The following is a 19,500-nucleotide window of genomic DNA, read 5'->3' as shown; positions in this document are numbered from 1 at the left end:
CCTCAGAAGAAGTCAAAGAACAATGGCTCCCTTGTTTCTGTACCTGTTTTATCCCAGGCAGAATAAGGTGTGAGGCTCACATGTTTGTCTACTGTTTCTGTCCGGGGGACAGAAGGAGTGGTTTTGTGGGCTTTTTCAAAATCTGAAAGCATGAACGTGCTGAACAACTGGTTGGTTTCTTAGAGATCATTTCAAACAGTAGACTAGAATAGAACTTTCACATTTGTCAGGGCGATGGTTCACGTATGTCAGCGTGATGGCTGCCAGCTTCACAGTGTTTACTGGATCTTCTCATGTGGTAAGAAGTGCCCCTCCATATATATTGGCCAGTTTCATTTAAATTTTCATTTAATATGGGAAATGAACATAATTAGATAGAGAGGGGAGAAAAGAGGAGGGAGGAAGAGAAATGAGAGAAGGAGAGGGAGAAGGGAACATCAAGAGAGTCTCTTGCAGATTTAACACTGTAGCCAAGCCAGTGGCTAAACTCCATTCTTCAGTACTTCAGCTTTAAGATACCCAATGAGTAACTTTCAAGGTATTTGAATACATTTGTAGAGTCGCAACTTGGAAAGTTTACAGAAATGTTTCTCATTGTTAATATTCAAAGTAAGTGTCAAACTTCTCTTCAAGTAAGAAGGATATGTAGGGTTTGATGTGATACACTGGCTATCCAGGAATAATTGTGTTTAAAGTCTATCTCACTATTTTCCCCTCAAGAAACAATGTTAGTAAATGTCACTGCTCTCTGGGAGCATGAACCTACTTGTCTCTTATTGTTACATTTATTTACTGTGTATGTGTGCACTTGCAGAAACGCACACACAACACCTGCACATGCACTTCTGTGTAGGTCAGAGGGTGAATGCCTAGAAGTAGGGTCTCTCCTTCCATCAAGTAGGCTCTAGGATTCAGACTCAGTCCTCAGGCTTGGCAGAAAGTGCCTTTAGTCACAGAGCCATGCCGCTGGCCTCTAATTTTCCTTTTTTAAATGGTAGAGCATTTCTCCTGGTGTTGTACCATTTTATACTCTGGCGCCTTGGAGATGTGACACATTCGGGTTTGAAAGGCAGAGTAGAAATTGCCCTCTCGTGCATACATGCAAGGCTCACAGAATCTCGTTTTAGGGAAACAGTTGGTCTGCAGAGCTCTGCCAACAACAGCCGGTCAGTTTGTGCTACCCTCCAAAGAGCTGCCTGAGGAAATGGTTTTGTCTCTTCTCCTCAGACACACTGCGTCACCGGGCAGCTCTCAGAGTCCTTCTCTGTCGTCTGCAGCAGAAGCTCTGAGCAGCAGTGGCAAGCAAGGAGACAGATGCTTTTTGTAGCCTGGTGGTGACTGGGGATGGGGAAGTGGTGAGCGCCTTCCAGCTGGCTGCGAGTGATGCCCACAGCAGTTCAGCTAGGATGGAATTCCATGACAGTGAAGGTCACTGAATTGGCACCTCACCTGAGGTCAGCGTCTGGGGATCCGTGGCAGCTTTGACTAGTCTGAACAGATCGTTCATTTCTCAGCCAGGCAACTGCAAACACTGTGTATTATTTGCAACACGCACTTGTAGAATATAACAGCCATGTCTACTTACAGCCATCTCTCATTTATTTATCCTACAGCCATGTCTACTTACAGCCATCTCTCATTTATTTATCCTATTGCTGTAATAGAAGTGGGACATGGGGAGGGAGGCTCACTGGCCAGGTTCCTCAGAAGAACCCAGGACAAGGACACTACTGGACTTGCATGGTCTTACCCAGGACTCCAGGGTTCTACTTATTAAGTCTTCCAAAATGTTATACATGCAAAGTAGAGGTAAATGCCAACTGTGCTAGATAATATAAAAATATGGCTATTTCAAGTCCATATCTTTGCTCATTCTTGAGAGTGGGACAAACTGAACTGCAGGCAAACACTGAACCGCTCTGGATTCGTGTCAATAATCCTTTGGACTATACAATTGCCTTTGAGCTCAGGAATTAAGCTCAGGCTGTGTGGAGTCAATACCCGGATTAAGATAATCCCTCAGGTGATGTACATTTTTGAAACAGACAGGCATATGAGTATGTCCCTTGAAGGAGATAATTTTTAAGTTTAAATGGCATTAGATAGCTTGAAAATAGTTGGGAGCAGAACAGAAATCAGACACAGGTTTTTTGTTTGTTTGTTTTTTTCAAGTAAGAGATATAATTCCTGGTGAGATAGCATGGTCAGTTGGTTAAGGGCTTGCACTGCAAGACTGATGAAACGAGTTCAAGTCCCAGACCCATGGTTAAAAACTAAGCTGGATCTGCTATCTTGGTTCTTATTTCAGCACCAGAATGGTGCTAGGCAGATCCCTGGCATCTCGGGGCCAGCTGGCCAAGACTACCTGGCTTGTTCTGGGCTGTTAAAAGACCCTGTCTCAGTGGCACAGTTGGACTCTATCTGAGAAATGACACAACTCATGTAGACTTCTGAAAATTTGAAACATAAACAAAAACTTCAATGTTTTTATTTTTCTTGCATGGATCGCTTGGAAAAGTTTCTGGAACCCATTCTTTTAGGGCCTGTACTTTTAGGGTCAAAAGCATCACCGTGAGTAGCCGTGTGAGGGGCTGTATCTACACACAAACTGGAAGCCTGTAAGTCTGCACTGTTTCAGCAAGGCAGGAATGTTGACTTCCTGTGAAGGCTGTCTCATCTTGTCACAGAGTATAAGGTGGGATCAGCTGTGTGTTGCTCATAAAAGCACAAAGCCACTGATAGGGGAGGTCCTCCTCCCTTTCCATCTGACCCAGCCTATCAGGTTTTATCAGGACTGTCTTTTATAGTCTTCCTCTGTGGCCTGGTAAGGCTGCTCCCCGCTCAGGGGAAGGTGATCAAAGAGCCAGCCACTGAGTTCATGTCAGAGACAGCCCCTGTTCCCCTTACTAGGGTACCCACTTGGACACTGAGCTGCCATGGGTTACATCTGTGCAGGGGTTCTAGGCTATCTCCATGCATGGTCCTTGGTTAGAGTATCAGTCTCAGAAAAGACCCCTGGGCCCAGATTTTTTGGTTCTGTTGTTTTCCTTATGGAGCTCCAGACTCTTCCAGGCTTTTCTATCTTCTCCCGTCTTTCATAAGATTCCTTGAACTCTGCCCAAAATTTGGCTATGAGCCTCAGCATCAGCTTTAATACCCTGGGTAGAGTCTTTCTTGTTCCTTGTTTTCACCTTCTTCTGATGTCTATCCCATTTGGGTTTCTGAATGAAGATTGAGCATGCTGGGACACAAAGTGAATAAATTGTAATAAATAAAATTTATATTAAAAAGATATATAAAAAACATGACTAAAATCCAAACTTAAAACTTTTAAGTTCGTTCAGTAATTTATAAGCCCTACTCTTTTACATTGTTATTGGGGTAAAATTTATGAATAAAGTTTTATATATTCAAGGTTAAAAAAAAAAAAAGGGAGGAAGCATCCATGGCTTTCCTGGCCCCATTGCTAAGCTCACCTTTGGCTGCATGAGCAAACTTAGGATGAGAATAGCATGGTGCTTCCAGACTTCCTGGGCCCATGAGTGTGAGGTGTGGCGTCCATTCTGCTGAGCATGAGACAGTCTCCCTAAAACGTGCTCCACGTGTGATAGAAAATACTTAGATTCTATTTCTTTTGTCTGTTTGCATCAGAAAAAGAAATAACATCATCAGCATTGTTATCCGGCCATTTAAAACAATTTACAGGCTTGGGAGGAACTGACCTTGTAAAATTAAAATAATGGTAACAGCATTGGTATTCTTGTAGATACAGGCTCCTCCAAAGCTTGTGAAAACATGATGTGGGCTTAGTTTCATCCAACCCCAGACCGCTCTAGCTTCATACTAATCTTAGTAAAGGGGCATGCACAGCCACAGCAGTGAGCCGTCATGTGACCCCAATTTTTCTAAGTACCTTGGGAAAATCGGGTTATATCTTGTGGTTTCTCTTTCCTCATCTGCTCACATAAGGGAAGTCACAGTTAAGTATTTATTGCTTACCACTCCATAAACAACTTCCTCACAGAGTTATTGTGATAGCCATCTTATCCCAATTCACAGACTGTTAAAAAATGATACCACCCGGAGACCAGTTATCCTAAACCACGTACTGTAGTTGTGGCATAAGGATAGCCTGTGCCTTTGGCACCATGCACAGAGATCTGCCTTTCATACCTTAGACAAGACAGTCACGCAGGGCCATTACATCCTGAGAACACCTGCAGACAGGCTGTACCTGAAGCTCCCCCTGGAAGTCCAGCCAGGGCAGTTAGTGCCTGGCTCTCCCCATACACACATTCTTACATCCTCATTCTCTGTGTGTGCTGGCCCTCCTAACTTAATATCAACTCAAAGCTTTGAATCCAGGGCGTATTTGAGTAGTAAACGACAAATTAAAAAAAATATCATGCTGGGGTCAGAGAGGCGGTTCAATGGTTAATATCATGACCGCTCTTTTGGAGGCCTGGGGTTTGGTTCATTGCACCTACTAAGTGGCTCCCATCACCTATAACTGCAGTCGCAAGGAACCCAGTGCAATCTTCTTGCCTCTGCGAGCACTAGACATGCAAGGGGTGCACAGACATAGATGGAGGCAAAATACTCACACACATACAACAAACAGGGAACAGTCAATCAATTAAAAATTTCATATTAGCTATGACATCTATTGAGTGCAATCCAAATACAGCGAATATAATGTGATACTCTGAAAAACTTATTTTTACATTTTAGGTATATTAAGTAGGTGGGTGTAATCATCTTGTTAGAAGTTACTTAAATCACACAAACTTCAATTATAAAGGCAAAGTCTGTGATCTTTATTGCGGGCTGGAGGGATGGCTCCGGCTGTCAAGTCCTCTTGGTCTTGAAGAGTTATAGCAGGTGCGAGCTGCCTTGCTAGGGTGCTGGGGACGGAAGTCAGCTCCTCCACAAGAGCGGGTGACCCCTACCTCCTGGGCCATCACCCCCTTTTTATGCTTCATGTTTTATTTCAAGGAGCTCTTGCTAGAATATGACAAAGATTGTTTGAAAGAGCATTCTTGTAGATAGAAGTGTGCAACCTTTTGACTCTCCCTGAATTGATTTTGTTCATTCAACTAAGAGATATCAGGTGTTCAGGAAGCCTCGTTCTGTGGACGCCAACGACGCAGAATAACTGGTTTCCTGTTATCACAGAGTGTATGATCCAGCAGGTGACATACTAAATAGAACGTCAATACGAACGCAACAAAGTGCACAGTATTGATTGACAAGAAGCAAGGTGTGATGACCTCTGCAGTGTTAACCTTTAGGAGAGGTTGCCAGAGGAGCTGGCCGGCCGTCACGCTCTATCTGCAGGGCCCGAGAACTTCTTCACTTGTTATCTCCTCCATACGGAGTGAGGCTATAAGCAGCCATTCTCTTCTGGCTTCCCCTGTGCGCGAGCACTAACTGTTCAGGGTGGCAGGGCGCAGTTATGAACCGTGAAGAGAACCGTCCTGCATCCAGTAGAGAGATACTGTGTATTGTACACAGTGTGTCCCTCCCCGAAGAAGCTGTCCCATTTAGTGCATGATCTGGTGCAGGGGGGAAACGTTGGTGCAGAGGAGTGAAGACGCAGATAAGCAAAGGAGTGTGCCGGTATGGCAGGTCTCAAAGACGCATGCGTGGGAAAGAGGACATGGGGCAGGCAGATAACGATGAGAGGCCCATGGCTTCTCCTCCAGGGCTCTGTGAGGAAAGCAAATCAAATGTTCCTCATATGCATGCTGACTCAGCGAGGGTCAGGTGGGCTGGTTATTGTTATTGTGTGCCATGTGGTGTCCTCCTCCAAGCATAGCACACTGGACATTTGCCTGGAGTTGGGGTTTTACTAGAGAAAGAGTAGACTCAGCTAGGAAGGAGGGAGAACCTGGGTGATGCAAGGAGGAGCATGTCAGGGACAAACAAGTGGTGACAGAGACAAAGATCCAGGAAATGTGTGTCCTGTTCCAGGGCTGACAGGATTTTCCAAGAGTTTGACAAGAAAAAGGACACAGACGAAAGGGTGAAGAGGGACACCTGTCTTCCAGCCATGCTTTGGTCCTCACAGAGGCAATTGGAGACAGTGTTCAGGCCTCAGGATCTCTTCTCATTATACTAAGAAATATTGTGACCACACTGCCTTGTGACCCTCCATGAGCCTACAGGACTGTCCCGCCTTGGTTACTAGGCCGTTGGAAAGAATGACACTGGATATTTTTGATCTTGGGTGAGCATTCATTCCAAGGGTGCTAGAGCTGTGCTACCGTAGAGTCAGACACACACAGGGGTGCTAGCTAGGAGCTGGGACTCCAGAAGCAATGGAGTTCCTAGAAACACAGGGAGTAAGCACCAAGGCTCTGAATCAGAGGAAACTGACCATTGCGCTCAGTGTGGCTCCTTAGAGTGGTGTGTTGTCTGCCTCTGGAAACTCTGGGTTTAGAGGAGTAGGCAATGGCGGCTGAAATTTTTTTCTTCCAGTGAGTACACCCTGTGGAGTTTTCCCAGGATCTAGCTGATTTAAAAGTCTAGAATGTTGTTTGAGTCCTCACTATCCTCCTCTTGTTCACAGGCCATGCTGTGAGCCTTGCAGTCACGGTGAGGAATGAGGGAATTTGGAAGTGCAGCTCTCCAGCTTCTCCTTCTGTTTTAGTTTAGGACTTTTGTAGAAACAGAGCTCACTACAAAAATTGTATCCTCTTGGCTAAACTCAGAAATGCAAACTTGAATCCTATGCAGTACCTACGAAGTGAAAGTCCCTGGTCTTCCTCTTAGTGACCCATGGTGGCTGAACACGAGGACGGTCAAAAGTGAGGGGAGATTCTTCATGCTACTCATTAGGAAGGGCTCAGGGGCTTGTTGGCCACCACACAGATGCCCCTAGTCGGGAGGAGCTGGGGGTCCGGTAAGGAGCTGAGGGTACCATGGGGTCTTGGGGACTCAGCGATGACTGGGCTGTATGGGGAGTAGCTGTGTTCACTGGGGGAGCTGGAGAAGTAGTGAGGGGCTAGGGCGTGGCTCCGTGGAAGAGTGTGGCTGTGCAGGCCCCGGCCCCCAGCATCGTTAGCGCCGTTAGCACTGGTGCAAATGCACACTGGAGTAGACTCAAGGTTCACAAAATTAGAATCAAATGTAAAACTCTCACATTTTATTTTAAAACTAAAGTATATTTTATCTTCATAGCTTAGTGACGGTCTAAGAAGTTTGCTAATCTCTCTTGTCTGGAAAGCTAGAAATGGCTTTTTTTGACACTTATCACCAAATACTGTACTTCTTCCTACCCCACTGTTGTACTGGCTTGTGCTAACAGACTGTGCCTTCATGGCTCCTAACTTATATTGCTGCATATTTAGGTGAAATGCATTTTCTGAAAATATAAACAATTGTACTACAGAGACATGGGTATACTGGCCTTCAGTCTTTGCCCTGGAGTGTAGACGTCATGTCACTGCACTGAGGCGAGTGTTAATACAAATGCCTTATTTCCCTTCATCTCTTCACTTGAGCATCCATCATGAAGAAGCCCCGCGTTATCACTCTTCCCAACAGTGGCACTTCACAGTATAGCTGTCCCATCACTATTTAATCATTCTGACTTGCTGTTTGGACAGTTTGCGGTTCAAATTATAAAACGTTTATATTTATGTACATTTCTTGGCGTGTATTTCTCTAACCGGGGTCTCTTACAAGTACCGAGCATCCTTAGACCTGAGGTTGACTACCAACTGAAGGGCGCATCCATGCCTTGGACTATGTTCACAATTCGGACTTTTAATAACAAGGTAGCATCTAGATGTCAAGTGAGCAGCTGCATGAAAGGACGCTTTCTAGGGCTACACAGACTATTTCATACTAAGAATAGTCACATAGCTTGTTTTTCTTAGTAAGATTGCCTTTACTTGTGATGGAAAACAAATTCTGAGATATAGTAACCTAATTGTCATTATGTATTAACCAACTTCCCTAACCAAGGCAAAGTGTTCATGATAAAAAAAAAATGTTACATTTAGGGGCTGGGAAGGTGGCTCAGTTGGTAAAGTGCCTGGCTCACAGTTCAAGGCCCTGAGCTGGGATGCCGCATGCTGGACACCACCATGAAAGGTCAGCTTAACAGCACGCACCTGCAGTCCCAGCGCTGGCGCTGTGGACAGAGGACGGTCCCTGGGATCGCTGGCCAGTCAGTCCAGCTGAACTGCCAAAGTCTCAGCTCAATTACTGATGTAATCAGAGTGGCATTCAAGATTAGCCTCTGGCTTCCAATTGTGCATACACACACACACACATACACACACGCGTACACACACATACACACACGCGTGCACACACACACACATACCTGCACATACATACACACAAAGAAATAATAAATAAATGATAATGAAATCGCACAAATAATGATTCTTGCCTTATGTCCATCCACACTGAATCACTTTGTATATGTGTGCTCCTTAGAAATACTTTAGAAATTGTACTTTTCAAAACTCTGCCTCATTTCCAAGGGAGGACCTGAAAATAAGCCACTCACTATAGCTACTCTTATTTTTTTTATGTGCCTTTTCTTCCTAAACTCTATAGGGAGGGCTGCAATTGGCTGGCAGGGCTGACTAAGGGAGAGTGGACCTTTCTGATTACGTATACAGGTGGCAGCTGTGTCCTCAAAGAAGTGCTCAGTGTCTTCTGTTTGAAGTGAAGAGTGAAGTTACAGAAGGTACCCTGTAGATTTTTAAATGGCTATCCTATATTATAGTTAATATCTGCTTATGAGTCTATACCCTGTGTGTCTTTCTGGGTAATTCACTCAGGCTGATCTTTTCTAGTTCCATCCATTTGCCTGCAAATTTCATGATTTATTTTTAAATAGATTGGTAGTATTCTATTGTATTAAATGTACCACAATTTCTGTATCCATTCCTCAGCTGAGGGACATCTGAGTTGTTTCCAGATTCTGGGCTGTTACACATAAAGCTGCTGTGAACATAGTTGAACAAATGTTCTTGTTGGGGTATATGCTCTGGAATGGTATAGCTGTACCTTAAGGTAAAGTTATTCCCACTTTTCTGAGTAAGTGCCAGATTGATTTCCAAAGTGGCTGTACAAGTTTGCACTCCCACCAGCCACGGAGGACGGTTCATGTTTGGTTCTGCATGAACTTTGGGTGATACCCATCTGCCACTTTACCACTGGATGGGAACCCGCCGAGTTCTCAGACTTGGCTGTTTGCTTTGTTGCCTGTGTTCTGGTCTTTAAAATAAGAAGATGCTCCAAGACTTGGTTGGCTATGTCTCAGAACTCCCTCTGCGTATGTGGAGCCTGGGGATAAACCCAGGGTTTAGGCCTGTGCTCTCTCACTGGAAGGATGCCAGGAGCCGAGGTGCTTCCCCACGTTAAGAGAGAGTTTCTCATGAAATCTTCTTGGTTGGTTCATAAATCAAGGAAGGACTGGGGAGACAGCTCAGTGGCTAAGGGGGCTTCTGCTCTTCCAGAAAATCAGAGTTCAGTTTCTATCACCCACATCAGCACACAACCTCCTGGACTCTCCTCTGGCTCCTGGGGTACTGGCACACATGTACATATAAACCTGCACAGACACATAAATAAGTAATAAAAACCTTTTTAGAAAGTGAAAGGCAAGTCTTATTCTTGATAATGCCTTGATCTCACCATAATTTGGCTATGAAATTACACTTGTTTTGTCTTGCCTGTTTAGTTCGAACAAAAACTAAAGATCAAGAACTATGGCTCAGGCATCTTTTTATCTCGTGTGGGCCTATCATAGAACCCCAGAATCAAAGACACTCACCAGCAGTTTATAATTCACTCATAAAAGACACAAAACATATGGATTATTTATTGTAAAAATGTCAGTGTCTGTTTCTTATGTTTGTGTGTATGTACATGTATGTGCATATGTGTGAAAGTGTGTGTGTGTGCATGTATGTGTGCATGTGTGTATGTACATATATGTGAGTTGGCACATGTGCACATAAGCTTATGTATGGAGACCAGAGGTTGACAGCTGATATCTTCCTCACTGCCCCTCCATCTCACTTTTAACCACCTCATGCTGTTTGCCTAGATTTGTTATTCAGAAAGAGCTCCAGGACCCCCTGTTGCCATCTTCATAGTAATCTGTGATGATTGTGCTGACACTTTGGGTAGGAGCTGAGGGTCAGGCTCAGGTACTCCGGACTTACAGAGTAAGTACTTTATTAACTGAGCCAGTTCCTCAGCCCAGTCCTGGTGGTTTTGATGGGGGAAGAGCAATTGCTTTTCATTATTGAAGGGAAATCTAGAAAGAAGGTAGATATGCACATGACCAATCAGTACCAGCCCTGTGGCTGGTCTATTTCCCTCGGAAGCAGAACCACATGCCTTGAAACGTGGCTGCCTTCTCATCCTCCTGTGTGTCTTACTGTTGTGTTCCTCCAGGGACTCCGGAGAGCCTAGCTGAGAAGGAACGCCAGCTCATGGGAATGATCAATCAGCTGACCAGCCTCCGGGAGCAACTCCTGGCTGCCCACGATGAGCAGAAGAAGTTGGCTGCATCTCAGATCGAGAAACAGCGCCAGCAGATGGAGCTGGCCAAGCAGCAGCAGGAGCAGGTGAGAGAGATGGGGGACCGGGGGATCCTCAGCCAGCTGCTGCCTGGCCTTAGTCAACAGTGTTCTCAGTAGAGAAGGATGCGTAGCGTTCTCTCCCCTTCCAGCCTCTAAGAAAGTAGAGGAAAAGGCAGTGAGCAAAGGGGAAACATGACAGTGGGATGTGTTGGTCATCCAACCTGGAAGACATAAATTGGAATGCCTGGAGTGCCCCTGAGCCTCATCTTACCTTTAGCACCAGCGTGATGACACCCATGGAAACTCTGACAGCTAGACTCATAGGCAGGGTCACAATCAAAGCTCAGGAGCACAAAACATACTGTGTACAAGTATTTTCAAGACACGCACATGAATGTCACTTCAGAGTTGGGTTGCCTCCCCAAAGGTATCATAGAGTCCAGCAACAACAGCCTAAACAAAGTGAAAGCCACTGTCATCAAACGCTTCTAGCCCCTAAGCAATCCACACAAACTATGTCTCAACTGTTAATTACAGTTTTACTCACTGGTTTGCTCAATCCCAGGAAAGGTCCTGGGATTTTCATCCTTTACAGTTGACACAACCGTTGTGATTGTGAATGTAACACAACTGTGGCTACCTGCCACGGTCCCTGTGAACAATCAGACATGGGTGCGTCAACACATAGTGGGGCCCAAGCTCTTACCAATGAACGATTGGCTCTTGATAGATTCTGGGATGGGGAGTCATTGTCTCTGCTTGTGTACCTGCAATTGAGGTTACCTGGGTCTAGTAGACAGCTCCAAGCTCATAGTCACATAGACAGTCCTGGCTAGAGTCTCTGGGTAACAAAACAAAATGAGCAAACACAACTACGGAGAAGAGATGTGTAGGGAAGAGACAGGTAGCCTGGGCTGGTAAGGATATGGGAGGTAATGAATTACGAGGGTGGTCAGTGAGGCCCTCTAGAGCTATGTGAAAGCCACAAAAAGCCAGAGTTAATCAATATGTAGCCGTGAAGTGATGGAAAGAATGAACAAACAGTGGAACATTCAGGAAACACTTGGAAGTAGAACATTTTGAGAGAGAATGGCTAATAACGGTGCCAGTTAGATTCACTTTGAAGAATAGGTGGGATTCAAACAGGGAAGCAGGGTTCTAATGGGAAGGCAAGAAGTCAGTAGATGTTACAGAGAGTATACACACACACACACACACACACACACACACACACACACGCGCGGGAGACGGTAAACCTGTCAGTGTGGATAATGACTGTGGACACAGAGTGGAAAAGGACTGAATGGAGAATTACAGTGAGGGGGTTTGTTGAGTGAGCAGAAGGAAGAAGGACCCTGGGTGGAAATGGGGATGGGATGAAGGTTTGAACTGAGGAAAGAAATACCCAGGTAGCATGATTTGAATGGTGTGAGATTTTTTTCAGTCATTTTTCCTTCTTTACCGGTACTTTATTACATCATAAAAAATGATTGCTTTTTTTTTTTGTGAGAGGTGTTAATGTTTTAATTTTGCTTTTTCTTTTTATTATTTTTTTCCTCCTCCTCTTCATCATCATTATTATGTATCTCACTGTATAGCCCCAGATGTCCTGTATTCTAAACCCTCTTGGCTCAGCCACCTGAGTTCTGAGCCACCCTGTCCATTATATTTTAATTCTTAGTGAAATGCCTTATCACTTCGCTTTCAGGTGTATTCATGCTGTTATTGAGGGCACCTGTAGATTTAGTCCTGTGACGAGTTCTGACAACTTTCTGTGACAGTAATAGGCCAGCCTTGCCCTTAGGTTTCCAGTGCCATTAGCTATGTCACACCATGGCTCAGATGAAGGGGTCACCTCGCAGAGGTCCTCTGCTTGCTTTGGAGGACCTGAGAGCAGCTTGTTCTTTTAAATATAAATGGGTTTTCTGCTCATTCCATCATACATTCTTGGCCCATCTATGAGTGACAAAGGTAGATTCTAGAATGCTTTCCTTTCTCAACATCTCTGGCATTCTTCTTGGAACCTTACAGAGTAGCACTGAGATATTTCCAGAAGAGCTCTCCTTTGGTAGAGATGCCTAGAGATGCTCCCTCCATAGCCTTGAGTATCCTTGGGAGAGGTACAGGTCAGTCTTCAGAATGCAGTTCTTCCAGTCTGGTCATCTGTCTGGAGCAGGCATGGACATCCCCACTCTGCATTCACAGATCCTCTTTTCTCTTAAGATTGGGGGCAGGAGCTCTGGAGTCAGCTCCGCCTATAAAGTCTTGACTCCTACATATGAGGGGCTGAGTTCAATCTTTGAGAAGCCATTCTAAAAAAGCCAAGTGTGCTGATATGTACTTGTGCCGAAAGAAGGGGGTCCCCAGGACCCACTGACTTATCAGCCTAGTCTACTCAGCAAGATTCCCAACAATGAAAGACCTGGTTTGCAAAAAACATATGGTAGACAGCATTTGAGGAACAAAAGACAGTGTTTTCCTGCCTGTCCCTACCCGAGAGAGAGAGAGAGAGAGAGAGAGAGAGAGAGAGAGAGAGAGAGAGAGAGGCTTTCCCAGACCTGAGAAGTCCTTTATCCTGACCCTACGTTCTGTGGACTTCCCAGCCAGCCTAGGATGCCAGCCCTCTGCATGTACTAATGGCCACAGACCTCCAAATGTTGGGGATATGTTTACCCATCAATCTCACATGGGTCTTCTCACTAGCTTCTGAACTCTAGTCCATGGCTATCTGTTCGACAAATCCATATCAGTCAGGTTCTGATCTAGTTACTAGATGTTGAGAAGGACATAAAAATACCCCTGTGAGCTACAGGGCATTTTGATGAGTGTTGGGAAATACAAAGCAGTGGATTGTGAGGGTCTAGAGACAGAGCCATGCTTTGTTAAAGCTGCTGCCTTAGAGAAACTGAGCAGGCAGTACTTGAGCAGAGTCTTGTAGAAGGTGAGGGAGCCAGCCACATGGCCACTTAGCCAGGGGGTCCCAATGGGAGGCTGTAGCAAAACCCCTGAGAAGTTGGAGCATGCTCATTGTATCCAAGAGGGAGCTACGAGAGAACTGTGGCAAAAATGGAGACAGAGCACAGGAAGAGATGAAAGGGGAGAAGCAGGAGGCCAAACTACGTGGGCTTGCAGTCACGATGTGGCTGCTGCCTTGTACTCCTGAGTGGCACGGAAGGGTTTTGAAAAAATGAATAGCATGGTGTGCTGTGTCTTTAAAAAGATATCTATGGACAGTAGCTTATAATAGACTCGAGGAAGAAAGAGCAGAAACCAGAGAGCAAATAGGAGGTGGTTACATCCTCCTAGCTTAGGTGGTAGCTTAAAGCAGGAGCCAGGAGGGAGGGGTTGAAGCGACCATGTTCTTGACATATTCCTGTGATATCTCTGAAAGAAACTAGGTGTCAAGGGAAGTAATGCCAATGAGAGGCAAGACCCAGGCCTTGGCAATAGTCATAGTCTTAAAGAAACAAACAACCCAAACTCCACCTTACTGCTTCTTCAGGGAAAAATAAAAAAAGGAAACGCTCTTTTCTATGCTGTAGCAATGAGGGCAAAAAGATGGCAAATTTGTTCTGCAGCCATGAGAGGAGTGACATAGTCTGTTCCACAGTCATGGAGCCCACCCCTTCCTTTTACCTTTCACCCTCAATTTTCTAATAAAAAAGGAAAGAAGACATTTGTGTCATAGAAATGATAGGAAAATTCAGGCTCCTTTGTAAGAAAAAGATGTAGAGTTATCTATTGCAGAGGTCAGGTTGCCTCTCCTGAGGTTTTCTCTAGATCTCATAGTATTTGAAGTCACCTCTTTACTTCCTGGTCTTAGCAAGTACACACTCATCTAGGCAAATGCACACACCTGGTCTTTCATAGCACATGGTGTGCCTTCATTACATTCTTAGGTGTTTCCTGGGATTAAGAAGTTCTTCCAAGTAAATACAAAGCCATAGGTCCGGGCGTTTTCTGAGTTCACACAAAAGGGGCTGAGTGCAAGCAGAAGGGATGTGACTGCTCTTCCCTGAGGTAGAGAATTTCCAAGGTGGTCACACGCAGGTCTAAATCTCAACTAATTCCACACCTGTTGAAGTTGAAGCATCCTTGAGTATGTGTGTGTGAGGCTTAAAACAGACATGTTGGCCATGAGAATGAGCACAGAACCTTTTTAGCACATATATGAAAGGAGACAAGGAAGGAAAGCATTTACATTAAGCACTTCAAGGTTCCAACATCTAATTATGATGCAGAATCAAAGCAAGAGAGTGCCAGGTCACAGAGCCAGGAGAGAAAATTCAAGACTGAATGCATTGGGTGGGGCTTATAACACATTTTGAAAGGGAGAAGTATAGGTGATTCGTGACCCAGGGAGATAAGTGTGCAGAATATAAGAGGACATGAAGGACCACCGTTCAAGACGTTTGTGAGTGGCTGGGATGGGCGTAGTATTTACTGCAAACCAACCAGCCCAAAACCTTCACTGAGGAATCTAGCTCTGAACTTTGGTCCCAGCAACCCCTCTTTTTGGCACAACACTTTTCATAGAATGATTGACAGTGTCAGTAGAGGACCTATTGATACCTTGCTGTGGAGAATCCTGTGTCTTACTGGGAGGAGCCACTGTCTAGGCCCCAAACGGCGTAAGTGGTTGCTGAGACTGTCTCCTTGGATCCTCCTCAAGGATGACAGTTCAGCTCCTGGGGGAGTGGCAGGTCCAGCTGTGACGGGCACAGGGTTGTTCTCCCCTGCCCTGGGTCTCACCGTGTTGTCAGTGTTCTCTGTTTCTCCACAGATCGCGAGGCAACAGCAGCAGCTTCTGCAGCAACAACACAAAATCAACTTGCTTCAGCAACAGATCCAGGTCAGAAATCAGCATTTCAGCATCCTTCCAGTTAAAGAGAACCTGTCCTTTCTCAGTCTTCTATAATTTAATGGAAATGACCCCCTAGCTGGAGGCCCCTTTGGCCCAATTCTGTACGTACTGTCTGTGTGATACAACTCTCAAGAGCTGGCTCTGCCATAGAGCAAACTTTGCCTGGCAGTATCTGAGCAGGCTGCCGGCAATCTCGACCCCATACCTAGGGGATATCATTATAGAGCACTATTTCACTCCTTTATGCTTTATTGTTGGAAGTCATGCCTGTGGACATTCCTAATGGGGTAGGTGCAAGGACCCAGCAGAAAGTGTACAGCTGGGTTTGGGTTAGAACTCAGAGGTTCCATTGATAGCCACTTGTGATCAAAGTGGGACACGGAGAAGGTAATGAATCTGTGTGCATCAGCTATCACAGTGGTATTGCCTGCGAAAAAACAAGTCCATGTTTATTCTTTGAAGAATCACAAAGTTAAAGGACTTTGATAAGAAGGCATCTGCCGTGGTAATAGACAATGAAATTAATCATCAGAGGAGGCGCTTTTTCTAGTATGTGCTACCTACGTAGACAGAATTCTCTCCTGTCCATCTTGAAGCCCCCTTTCCTGGTAGCGTGTATGTGTTAGAGATTTGAAGTGTAAGTGATGCCATCATTAAGCGCTCACTCACTGGGGTCTAGTGAGGTGTGACTTTATCACCCTGAGGTAGAGGCCAGGTGCTCAGCAGTGCCAGGCTTCCTGAGTTTACATGAGATTCTGTTATCATACAATAAAAAGGCAACAACCATAACCTTCCCCATGGTGTTAAGACACGGTATCTGCTGAGCAGTGGACTCCTACCAGCCAAGGATGGATACATGAGGCCAGTAATTAACGTCAGGTCATAGCTGTCTGGAAGCAAGAACTGGCTCCAGGATTAACTTACATTTTCCTGTGTGGGTAAAAAGTCATCATTCTCTTGAAATTTTCTCTCAAGGATATTATATTTAATACTGTAAATGCCGTAGAAGCAGATGTTAAAAACTTTTTAATTCAGTCATCAGTGTAGCCTTAACTGTTTTACTAAACACATCCTCCCGTTTATCTGACGGAGTCAGCGCCTCCAACTTCATCCCAGGGCATGCAGACTGATGCTTACTCTTTCTCTGCCCACCTTGGGCAAGAACTTGTGGTCGCTTAAACTGTATTTGTTATCTGGAAACACTTATCTACTCCTTGGATCTCGGTGCCTTTCTGTTCCTTTAGAGCGAGCACAGCTGTAGCACCCTATAGAACCCGGCATACCAACCGCCCTTACTCATCTCTGCTGCACCTTCTGAGCTGCTCTGCGTCATCGTTGCTTCCGCCTCAAAAACAATGCGTTCCGGTCCCTACACTGTGGAACACACAGTTACCTCAGACACAATTAGGCTGCCCCCGAAACTCTTTGTTTTAACTTCAAATACTGTGGTAATTTAAGTGGTCTATCTGTGAAGCGAGGCATTTGCCATTGACCACTGGTTGGACAGATGGACTCAATGGGCTAGACTGAGTTTTTGCAGACTGGCGGCTGCATGGCTTCACAGTGCTGGCATGTTGCAGGACAAAATATTTGCTCAGTGTGTCCCTTTGTCTTTCATGTGTCTCTCTGAAGGTGAGGGTAAGTTAGGTCTCTTTTTTCTCCCCACTTGAAATGTATTGTTCAGTTAAAGGAAATGAGTGCATTTTCACGTTTGTGCACAAACATCCATATTAAAATCACTCTTGACCTGCGAATTTTATCTTCTCAACCCTTCATGAACAGAATGAAGATAAGTTTTACTCTGGTGTTGCTTCCACTAAGGGAAAAGCACACTAATTTGCACATGAACTGCTTTCCCTAAATGTTTTATGAAATGTTCTTTATGAAAATTTTTTAAATTTATTTTTATTAATTACAGTTTATTCACTTTGTATCCCCCCTGTACCTCTCCCCTGTACCTCTCTCCCTCCTTTCCTCCCAATCCCACCCTCCCTCTTCCCTACCTGTGTCCCTCCCCAAGTCCACTGATAAGGGAGGTCCTCCTCCCTTTCCTTCTGATCCTGGTCTATCAGGTCTCATCAGGATTGGCTGTATTGTCTTCTTCTGTGTCCTGGTAAGGCTGCTCCCCCCTCAGGGGGAGGTGATCAAAGAGCAGGCCAATCAGTTCCTGTCAGAGACAGTTCCTGTCCCTATTACTATGGAGGCCACTTGGACACTGATCTGCCATGGGCTACCTCTGTGCAGAGGTTCCAAGCCATCTCCATGAGTGGTCCTTGGCTGGAGTATCAGTATCAGAAAAGACCCCTGTGCCCAGACTTTTTGGATCTGTTGCTCTCCTTGTGGAGTTCCTGTACTCTGCCCAAAGTTTGGCTATGAGTCTCAGTATCTGCCTTGATACCCTGCAGGGTAGAGCTTTTCTGAGTTCCTCTGCGGTAGACTCCTGTCCTGTTCCCTGTTTTCTCCCTCCTCCAATGTCCATTCTCTTTGCCTTTCTGAACAGGGATTGAGCATCTTACCTGGAGTCCTCCTATGTTCTAAAGGCTTCTAAAAGCAACATTTACTATAAAATCCATAATTTTGATTGGACCGGATATTCTTCTTATGTATTTCCTGGTAGAGGCTTAGTGGGGTTGTCATCTTCTGAAAGGGCTGTTCACACAACTCGTTGGTGTTAAGAGAAGAAGTAAAGCTTCTGTTTTATGTTTTAGTCACAAATAATAATGCTCATGCTCAAAGGCTTATCTTAACACGGAATCACCCATCTTCCCTGGAGACCCTGTCCTGGTCTGTACGAGAATTGATGCCGTGGGAGGCCCAGCCTTCCTTCTCCACAGTGGCAGCGTCTCCTAAGATGCTCTCCTCCTGTCCTAAAAGAGTGACAGTTTTTATTCCTACCTGTTGTATCCCACCCTTAACACACAGTAAGACATGAAATGGCACTTATAAAGATCTCAGAAAAAGCTGTCTTCCCCGTTTTTGTTTTTGTTTTTTTTTCATTTTTGAGAAACTTCTGTTGTTACTGGCGTTTTCCTTTTTCTGTTTGCATTTTCTACAGTAGGAACATTTTAGCAGCGTATTTCCTGATTTCCTTATACAGTAAATCTCCCTCTGTTCGACGTGGATGATGGATGCTCTGTGTTCCACATAATGAGCCAAGGCTGGCAGTCCATCTTGACCCAACTCACTGTATGAAAACCTTTCAGGCAGGAGAACACATGACCTCCACTCCACTTCTCTATGACAACAAGTCAAGTGTCCCTGGAGATGCACATTTCTTTTCTTGTCGGGACATCTGAGGAGATGGAGTTTCTGGAGCTTTGGGGGAGGTACTTAGAGGCATGCCTTAGTTTGTAAGTTTTGCAGTCGTGATTGGAGCCCGTAAAACTTAAGGGTCTTCTTGACGGTGAACAGTGTTAATTCAACAGTGCTCATGGATAAAATCCTTCAGTACATTTGACAATAGCCGTCTGCTGGTAAGATGCCTGGTCTCATGACTCCCAGAAAGGACGTTAGGTTTGAATTCTGAGAGAATCACATAGTTCACTCATCTGACCAACTCTCAAACCATTGTTCATTGTGTTCTCTTAGGAGAAAAGAATTAGTCATTTACAACCCGCTGTTCTGGTTTTTGATCCATAAGGTGAGCACGCAGGATTAGTCACAGCTCCGGCTTGTTGACTGGCCTGGCTGCGTGTGAGTGAAGGAAGTACCATGTTCCCCTGATGACCCCACTGGGCATGAGCATGACCCTCTACACCACAGGCCGGGACTCGGCCCCTTGGATTATACCTCAAGCGGTTTCTCTGAGGAGAAATGCTCCTGCCTGAGCTGTCCTCAAGCCAGCCTCTGCATTTTCATGCTTTGCTGGATCTGTGACACCGAGAAGCTGGCTTGTGTCCTCTGAGGTTCATTATTCTCAGCTGTGAAATGGGAATCATGATAGCTAAGCGGGGACACCTTTCTCTGAGGGCAGTTGTTCAGTGAGCTACATCAGTAGAAAGAAAAATGAGTTTATCTAGTATTCCCATGGCTGGGTGACTTAACTTCTAACCACACATGCTTTCTAGGAACCCATATACA

The 19,500-nt window shown here is 45.1% G+C and overlaps 1 protein-coding gene across 11 annotated transcripts in view; it reads left to right on the top strand.

Moving 5' to 3' along the window:
- The window catches only part of Sox5 (SRY-box transcription factor 5), a 915,630-nt gene that overhangs the window by 715,504 nt on the left and 180,626 nt on the right, over positions 1-19,500 (top strand). For all 11 annotated transcript variants that reach the window (XM_060384462.1, XM_060384461.1, XM_060384460.1 and 8 more), the window contains 2 exons: positions 10,429-10,601; positions 15,340-15,408. In XM_060384462.1, the coding sequence (XP_060240445.1) occupies positions 10,429-10,601; positions 15,340-15,408 (242 nt within the window). The remainder of the gene's footprint in view (positions 1-10,428; positions 10,602-15,339; positions 15,409-19,500) is intronic.

The sequence above is a fragment of the Meriones unguiculatus genome, chromosome 5, assembly GCF_030254825.1.
Source record: "Meriones unguiculatus strain TT.TT164.6M chromosome 5, Bangor_MerUng_6.1, whole genome shotgun sequence".
In the NCBI taxonomy this organism is placed as follows: Eukaryota; Metazoa; Chordata; class Mammalia; order Rodentia; family Muridae; genus Meriones; species Meriones unguiculatus.
The sequence above is the reverse complement of the archived record's forward strand: the minus strand, read 5'-3'. Positions and strand labels throughout refer to the sequence as shown.